General features: G+C 40.3%; 1 protein-coding gene across 1 annotated transcript; it reads right to left on the bottom strand.

The window, feature by feature from the left end:
- Positions 1 to 4,289: 4,289 nt before the first annotated feature.
- LOC122647589 (BOI-related E3 ubiquitin-protein ligase 1-like) lies at positions 4,290 to 5,810 on the bottom strand. Its single transcript, XM_043840952.1, has 4 exons — positions 5,641 to 5,810; positions 5,436 to 5,536; positions 5,008 to 5,333; positions 4,290 to 4,880 (listed from the first exon to the last, which is right to left on the bottom strand). Exons 1-4 carry the CDS (start codon positions 5,685 to 5,687, stop codon positions 4,353 to 4,355), a joined length of 1,002 nt encoding a protein of 333 aa, XP_043696887.1. The 5' UTR covers positions 5,688 to 5,810; the 3' UTR covers positions 4,290 to 4,352.
- Between the last annotated feature and the right edge of the window lie 3,264 nt (positions 5,811 to 9,074).

Below are 9,074 nucleotides of genomic sequence, written 5' to 3'. Positions count from 1 at the left end.
GTCATTATGATTTTGGGCAAAAGCAAATTTTTAATTTAAGCCCATCTGTTGGGAGATCTTTTCAACAAGGGATATATGCCAACGCCAAGTCATGCATAGATGCTCTAATTATTAAAACTAGTAAAAAAAGAACATAAAAAAACAAAAAAATAAGGGAAAATTACACAAACACCCCTGTACTTTACCTAAAGTACTACTCAATTCAAAGTTTCAAAAAACGCACTTATACACCCCCTCTATTTTTCAAAAAATACATAACTAACAGTCTCTTAGCCACTAAATGTTAAGTCATGATGTGGGCTTTACTTTGGACATGAAATGACTTTTTAATCCTTTCACCCTACTCTTAACACAAACCAATTGTATTCCCCAAACCTCACCACCATGTCTCCGGCGAAGAGGCGAACCAGCCTTGTTCCTCTGTTCTAGTGCATTCTCTTACGCAAGATAAGGATGTAAACGGATCAAATTTGGTCGGATAGTGGCATTATCATATTCGTATTCGATTATATTCGAACGGATTTGGATAATATCCTATTAGTTTTTAGACGGATTCGGATAATATCCTATCCGTTGACATCTTTACCGTTTTGTTGATGAGGTTAGGGTTGAGACTTGAGAGTTCAGCAACTACCATTTTTTATACTCTTCTTAGTCTTTGATTTTTCTTACATTTTCTACTTTTGATTTTATTTTGTATTTATTATAATAGATATGTGATTCAATGTATCACAATGCATAAAACAATATATATAAACCAATAGAAAATCTAAAAAAAGAATCACATTGTCTTAACTTATAAAATTATAAAAATAAAAAAAACTTAATCGGATAGACGGACACAAAGATATATTTCAGACATTTTATTACTTTCATATTGCTAAACGAATTGAATAATAATGGGTCAAATAGGAGGATTATCATATTCGTATCTGATTAGTTTTCGGAAGGTTTCGGATTCTCCTAAATGGATACGAACGCGGATCGAATACGGATTTTCAAATATCCGTTGACATCCTTAACGCTGGATTTAAGTGGCTTCTCTCCCGTCACCTTATAGTATCTCCTCTCCACCATCTCTCTGTACTCTCCTGAGATCTGCTCCTTCAACTTGTTGCACCCTTCCATGGAGTTTGTGAGTTTCTTCCTAAGGCCACTCACCATGGATGTTTGTGTGCGATCAGAGGAGCTTCTAGGCCCATAGCCTGGTAGGCTTCAATTGGCTGTGTTGGCTCGGTCTAGGGCTTCAAGTCTGACCTTGATGAATTTGGCCTGTTTTAGGGCTGTGGAGATGTCGGAGTCCATGCAGGATTGGACGTCTTTCACGGCCTTGACGTTGTGAAGGGTTTTGCTCTTCTCTCTTCTTTAATGGAGGATTAGAAATCAGAAGAAGAAAAAAGAATCAAGCCAAGGGATAACAAGGAATCGAGCACTCCAGTAGCCATGGCTGCCACATCCCTCTGAGCCCAGGTAATGCCGAACCCCAATAGCCATGACCGCACCTCCATCTTCTTCCCCATTTCTCGATTCTTCTTCCATCTTCTTCGTTCAGCTTTCTTCAAAAAAATAAATGGCTTGAGGGAGAAAGAGGTCAAAGAAGAGAGTTTGTTGCTAGTTCTTCGGTTTCACCATCAAGCTTAGGTCTGATTTTATCAAAGCCCTTTCGTTCAAGATTTCAATGAAGAAATCAAAGTTGAAAATCATTCTGGGAATCGTTGTTCGAATCGCATTTTGTCGGAGAATCTTGCTCTTCGATCAATAGAGTTCATTGGGGAATCTCTCAACAGATGTTTTCCATTGGGGAACGCCAATTCTGCTTTCGCTGGCAAGAGGGTGAGGGAAACTGAGAGGGGTCAAGGGGAAGAGGAGAGAGTTGAAAAGCCTGAGAGGGAGACGAAGGTCGGTTGCCAGAGTAGGGGAGGAGACTCAGACACATAAGGGTATAAGATTCATTTCATGTCTAAAAGAGGGGGAGGACACTTAGACACATGAGGGTATAAGAGTCATTTCAAATCCAAAATATACTCCACGTCATCACTTGACGTTGAGTTGTTAACGGACGGTCAATTTTATAGTTTTTTATAAATAGAAGGAGTGTACAAGTGCGATTTTTTAAACTTTAGGTTAAGTAGTACTTGAGGCAAAGTATTGGGGGTGTACATGTAATATTTTCAAAAATTAAGAATCTAGGATTGAATTTCTATTCATACCCATGGTAAAAGGGAATTTCTTCACTCAACACCTTTATTATTGTTGGACGAGACTTTTTGGGCACCCAAGGCCTAAGGGTAGCTTCGTACAATCGTACTTCGTATAAATGGGTGGGAGAAATTATGACCCACGATTCTCCCTTGGTGAAGAAAAAATTTTTCCAACCTTGTAAGGTAAAAAGTTTTGGCAATCAAATATGGAAGAGATTTTCCTGACAATCTTATACGTGCTAGTGGGGAGTGGGAAGTGGGGGCGGGGGGAGGGGATTGTGGAGAGGGGTGTCAATGATTCAACCACCCATAAAACCACCTTGAACCGGTATGTTGTCGATCCACCAGTCTTGATGATTTAACCACTTTGAACTCAGTCCTTGATGACAGGACAAGACCGTGTCATTGGTTTCAAGAGCATTCCTAGTGCACGACTAGTAGGAGTGTCAATTCTAGGCCCGGCCCACTAGACCCGAGCTAGCCTGCCCGGTTAAAGTCCGGCCCGATTATTAAACGTGTCGGGTTTAAGCCCGACATGTTTAGTAATCGGGCGATCTCAGTGTGGGGTCCTAGCCCGTTGGGCATCCAATCGGAATGATCGATTCCAAGCCCGACCTAGACCGCCCTGTTGTAGCCCGACCCTTTAACTTATAAACTTCCCCTCCCCTCCCCTTCCTTCCAAATTTCCTTTTTTTTGTTTGATTTTTTTATTGGTCTTTAACATTTATTGGTTAGATTTAGATACACTTAACGTAGATGAGATAAGGCTTAGTTTTAGTTTTTAGATCTTACTTTATTAGATGTGCTTCTATTTGGTGTTGTGTTGCTATTTTTTTATTATCCTCTACTTAGTTTGTTAGAAGTGTTTCTATTCGGTGTTGTGCTACTATTATTTTTCCCTCTACTTACTTTATTAGATGTATTTCTATTCGGTGTTCTGTTGCTATTTTAGTTGGGATAAATTTATTTGATTTTGAGTTGAGGTGAACAGTGAGTGCCCAACGGTGTGATGGTTTAAACTTAAAATTCTAGTTGCATGTCAATTAGTAAGCCCACACCGTTTAGAGACCGTTTAGAGTTAAACAATTTATTAGCCCGTTTTAGACCCGATTTAGGCCTGTTTAGCCCGAATAAGACTGCCCCGATTAAAGACCGAACACCGACCGATTGAAATGAAACCGAACCATGTCCGCCCAAGGCAAGCCCGAATGGCTAAACGATCGAACACAGTGCAGCCTATAAAATTGGTGAGGCCCAACTAGGCCAAACCGAGACCAACCGAGCCCGACCGGTTGACACCCCTATGCATGAGGCTCCTATCACTGTGGGGTGTGGGAAGAACCATAATGTATGTAGCCTTATCCCAATTTACCGAGTGGCTGTTTCTCAATTCGAACCTACAACCACTAGGTGGCAATGGAGTAACCTTAGTGTTGCATGCCGAGGTCCGCTCACCAAGGCCAGGTCATTGGTTTGAACACGTTTAATATGTGTTGGGGTTGAAATCTAATATTAAATTTCCTAACACCTAAGGCTTTTTTTTCTTTTCCTTCCAAAATCCCAATTGGACTGACACTTGTCTCATGAAGAGAAGGTTACGAAGCAAACACGTGGAACCCTCTTGGAATGCCACCTAATCAGCCACATTAGAGATCTCTTCCCCCCAACCCCCCAAAAAAAAAAAGAACAAAAAAACAAAAACAAAAACCTTAGGATAATTCCATGTAAAAACCCCCCAAATTGAAGTACGCAATCCCTCCCTTGCCATGCAAGTCTCCCCATAAGGCCCATAACTCCATAACTAATAGCAAAAAAGAGAAAGATATGTTAATAAAACCATTGCAAAAATCCATACTTATAGAATGAAAGAATTTATATCTGAATATAACCTCAAAAGCCCATAAAAGGGAGGAAAAAAAAAAAAAGAAGGCACCATCCAATGTACATTAAATGTTGGGATCTCCCCCCCAATGAAAATGGAGTTTAGTAGTGAAGGAAAAGAAGAGGAACCCAGATGAACCCCAATATGTTTTTCCAATTTTTTTCTTTCTCTTTTTTTATATTTTTATTTAAATTACCTAATTTACTCTGTACTGGATTTGGGCCACATGAGGGGTCTAGGCCTGAGCTCTGAGCCCATTGGGCTTTCTTTCAAGTGAGGAAGACTTCAACGCTGCCACTTCGGGGATAGTAACAGAGAGGACAGGAATCCACGGCGGCGTCACAGGGCGTACACAGGCAGAGATGTTTACACGGCATCAGCACCACCGAAGCCGATCGTTTCCAACACGCTTTACACATCGGTCCATTCGACACCACAACTCTGTCCGGGTCAATATGAGCCGATTCGGCATCTTCCGCGTGCCCCTGACAACCACCACCAGACTCGGCGTCCTCCGCCCTATGCTCCGCTACTCCACCGCCCATCATGGCCTGCTGTAGTTGCGCCTGCAACGATGCTGCCGTGGCCTCTTGTGCTCTCGCCTTGGCTTCCCATACTTGAGCTTCAATCTTGAGTTGTGCCACTCGTTCTTCTAACTCGGCGTTCCGGCGAACTGCCTTCTCCACCTCTGCGTCTTTCTCTCTGATTCTCCTTGAGGCTGATTCTTCTGCTGCCCCCAGAAGGACACGGTAGTGCATCTGCCGTCTTTCTGCTAATGTGCGCCTTAGCTGTTCCCCCTGAACAATGAGTCATTATAACCTCTGAATGAACCTCCATTTTCAATCCCGATTCGAATTGTGACTGGTTTTTGCATTCAAAGGCAGAATTAACGGAAGCCCATTTGAATATAGGATAGATTGGTACCTGGGTTTGGAGGAATTGCTCGATTTCATCTCTCTGTTCTTTGATTTGTGGGGCGAGTTCTTCTGATATGAAGGATGTGAGAGTACTATTGTAAGAGGAATTAAAGAAACTCTGTTGTTGTTGTTGTTCTCCGAAAGACAAACGAAGACCAGTGGAGACGACGTTGGGTTGTTGGTTTTGGAGTTGAGCAAGATTTACAAGCGTCGGTTGAGGCTGAGATTGCAGAGTGAATAGATTGATTGGTGCTGCAACGGCAGCGGCAGCGGCAGTGGCAGTTGCAGCAGAAGCAACAGTTTCTCGTCCCCTCTTGCGTGGGTTAACGCCCACTGCAGAGAAAGAACATCCACATATGCCTATTTCAGAATCAAGAACTTCTAATAAGATGAAAACCTGAATCAGAAGAATAAAATAAATAAGACCCAACTCACCTCCATTATTGAAAAACATATGGGATTGATCAAGGAATCCACCCAGTTGTGGCTGCAAGGTATAATCGCTTCCAAGCAAGTTCTTCTGATCCTGCCCGTTTCTACAAAAACCCATTGAAATAAAATTAAGGAATGGGGAGAGATGATGAGAATAATAAGAATAAGAATAAGAAGAAACGAATTGCAGTTGGAGAGATTGAAGTACCTGTTTAGGAGCAAAACATTAGATGGGTATTGAGCTTGGACAGCCATTGTAGATGGTAATGGAAGAAGACGACGAAGAACAGAGAAGTATATAATATATATATATATATATAGTGGGTAAAAGATGGGTAAAAGATGACAGTAAGGTAATATGGAGCGATGTGGGGGCAGGTCAATTAACGTGCACACACCATGAGCATGAGAGAATGAGAAACCACCCAACCAAGGCGGACTCTTCAATGAAAGAAGAAATGGGGGAGAAAAAGATAAAAGAGAGAGAGAGGAATCAAAATAATAATGGAAGGAAAATCTGAAAAAGAGAGAAGGATCTTCCTCTCTTCAATCTCTTCACTTTGTTTTCACCGACCTTGTTGGTTGGCAAAAGGTTTTCTGGACTGTTTGGTCCGTTTATAGAGTATCTATAGGCGACCCATTTTGTTATTGATTATAGGGAATGGTTTATGGAAAAAACTTCTATGCGAAAGTAAGGGTAAGATTGCGTACATTATGATCTTCTTCAATCCTATAATAGCGGGAGTCTTGTGCACTGAGTATGCCCTTTATTATAGGAAATGGTTTGGATTGATCACTTGTCAAATTCTAATTATTTGTTTTAGGATTTAGTTTTCCTCCACCTATGGTGATTTGGTGAAGGGGATTCCATTCACCATAAGGTAGGAGAGGGCGAGAAAAAGTATCAAGAGGACATTTTGGGAACACATTTAAAATCCTAGGATGGTGACTGAATCCTCATCTATGAGTTGAAAGAAACAAGTGCAGATCAAGTTCTCCTACAAGAACCATTTTCGAGGGCATTAGACACACAAATAGAATCTAAGAAAGTGACTGGGTTCTATCTATACAGCTAAAGCCTTACGAGAACGAACCTAATCCAGTCTCGGGGGAAACTTAGTCTTTTGTTTTATTTTGCCACTTGGTTGATTTCAATTCAACTTAAACTTGACATGTGAGCAATGGACTTTTGGGTGCGTTAGGCTCCTCTGTAGCACGACATGATGTGTAGCGCACATCCAACGACCCACAATGCTTGGACACATAGCTCAACACCCCGCTTGTGTGTTGGGCTACGTGTCCGAACACTACGAGCCCATCAAATGATGCGCTACACACCATGTCGCAGTACAAAGAACCCAAATGGGTCTACTTCTTTATAAATTTTCAGCCCTTATGGTAACTATAATGTGAGGTAAATTGGTGGGACAAGCGCATCCATAAAACTTGCTCCTTTGTTTGAATGCCTTATTTTGCTTGCCTTGTCCTCTCTCTCACCCACACATTGAGAAAAAAAAGAGAGATGCGAACGCTACGAATCAGTCCAAGGAAGACACCTTATTCTCCTCCCCTCCTTTGCTTCTTCTCTCGCGTGGTTGGCTTTCTCTTTTTTCCCACCTTTTATTAGTACTTTTTTCTTCCTTCTCTTTGTTTTTTATAAACTTATAAATTCACATTCAATGAGATGTGTCTATTATCTTATTATTAACAACTAAGTTAATCCTTAATTAAATATTGTTAATCAGAGAGAGAAATCAAAAGAGAAAAAAAGAGAGAGAAGAGGGCCAAGAGACTAGTAATTGTTTTGTTTTTTTTGCTTACATAGTTGTTGATGATGTTGTTGGGGGTTTCAAGGTTTGCCGCTGCCCGCTGCCAATGCCTCTGCCCAAGGGATTGTTTATTCTTTATATAATAAAAGGACAAAAAATTTTAAGTTTTACAAAAAAAAAAAAGATTTTTCCCTTTATTTGTGGTAGGAGTTTTTGTATTTATTTTTTATCTACTGAATTATCTTTATTTTCTTTATTTAAAAAAAATATATAATTTTAAGGGAGAAAGAATACCACCTGGTTGCGTCAGACACGTTACCCTTGCGCCTTGACACAGGAGCTTGCAAAATGACAGCCACACACTTGGTCATTTCCAAAATTTTAAAGGGATATGACAATCATTTCACGTGCTCTTATGTTAGGACGAAGGGACAAAATGCGCTGCGCCACCTGATGGCATTCTCTTTACCAAATTTTAAATATATTTACTTAGATTTGAAGGTTGAAACTTGCAACCTATAGCTCTCATCCTTTTCCTTCTCCTTTTTCATTCCTCATCTTAGAAAATAGAGAAAGGAAGAGAGATTAGCTTGGCTTACCCTCTGACCTAATTGCTTGGTTGTTAACGTTTCCTTTTTTTAAATTTCCTCTTCTCCCAAGGTTTCCCCTAATAAGTTCCCAAGACAAGAAGACTATGTCAGATGACCCTTCATTCAGGGCATAGATGGAGGAGGGAGAAGTTTTCCAACCCCATCAACTGACTTTACTCACAACAACACCACAACACCCTCTTTCATCATCATCATCATCTCTCTTACAGGCCCATCCACCCAAACAGTCCCTTTGTTCCCATTGATTTGATTCTAACCAGTTCAGAGATTAGACTAATCTCATCCACAGGTCAGATTAGGAGGGTTATGGTACCTGACCCATTTCTAAATTCTATCTAAAATGTGATATGTGGTTAAGGTTTTAAGAGAGAAGGGATAAGTGGTGGGGTATTTTAGTTCAACAAAACAAACAGAGAAATGGAACCCACATAAATCTAACTAGTTGAGGAAGGATGGAAGGGTGTCTATATACAGATTATATGTAATGTGATGTAATATTACCAAAGACTTGAGGTGAATTCATTAAAGTTAAGCAAATGTTTAAGCTGGTATTTGCAATCTTCCTAAACCCCAAAAAACAAAAAAAAAATTTAATTTTTTTAATCTGAGATGACAGAAAAAGAGGAAAACTAGAGAAGGCCAGAATCTAACATAAAAAAAGAAGAATAAAAAGATATGGAAGGGGTGTGAGTACATGTTATGGTATCACGCAATTTTCTTTGCTTAGGACCCACTAGAGCTGCCTCTTCTATTAAAATCCCTCATGGCACAGCAACAACACTAACATAAGGTAACAGATACACACCCACACCCACAAATCTCCTTAATTTAGCCAATTCAAAATCATCTCTCTCTCTCTCTCTCTCTCTCTCTCTCTCTCTCTCTCTCTCTCTCTCTCTCTCTACCTTTGGTGAGATAGTTTAAAAGGAACCAAAATATGCTAATTGTTAGCTTAGAGCATAATACAGAATATAGCTCATATTACTTTTCTAAGTGTCCTGTTATCTAATTAATGTCAGGATATGTATAAATAGCTCTACATTTTGGTTTTTGTTTCTAATAATACATCAGTTATAAATCCTAATTTGGTACCACTATGGGTTCTCTAATTAACTAGCTGCAGGTTTTTCTTTTTCATACTATTGCAAATGTACCTCCCTTGTGCAGGGGGTAAGGTTGTCTACCATCTACCTCTCTCAAACCCAACAAAACGCGGGAGCCTTGTGCACTGGGTACAGCCCTTTATGCTATTGCAAATGTGA

This window comes from Telopea speciosissima, chromosome 1 (assembly GCF_018873765.1).
Source record: "Telopea speciosissima isolate NSW1024214 ecotype Mountain lineage chromosome 1, Tspe_v1, whole genome shotgun sequence".
Lineage (NCBI taxonomy): Eukaryota > Viridiplantae > Streptophyta > Magnoliopsida > Proteales > Proteaceae > Telopea > Telopea speciosissima.
The sequence above is the reverse complement of the archived record's forward strand: the minus strand, read 5'-3'. Positions and strand labels throughout refer to the sequence as shown.

Excerpts from the sequence above, each read along its gene's own strand:
- LOC122647589 (XM_043840952.1), bottom strand. The coding sequence starts at position 5,687 with ATGGCTGTCCAAGCTCAATACCCATCTAATGTTTTGCTCCTAAACAG. Across the intron at positions 5,334-5,435 it reads TATGTTTTTCAATAATGGAG|TGGGCGTTAACCCACGCAAG; the intron begins GTGAGTTGGGTC and ends CTTTCTCTGCAG. Across the intron at positions 4,881-5,007 it reads AGCAATTCCTCCAAACCCAG|GGGGAACAGCTAAGGCGCAC; the intron begins GTACCAATCTAT and ends CTCATTGTTCAG.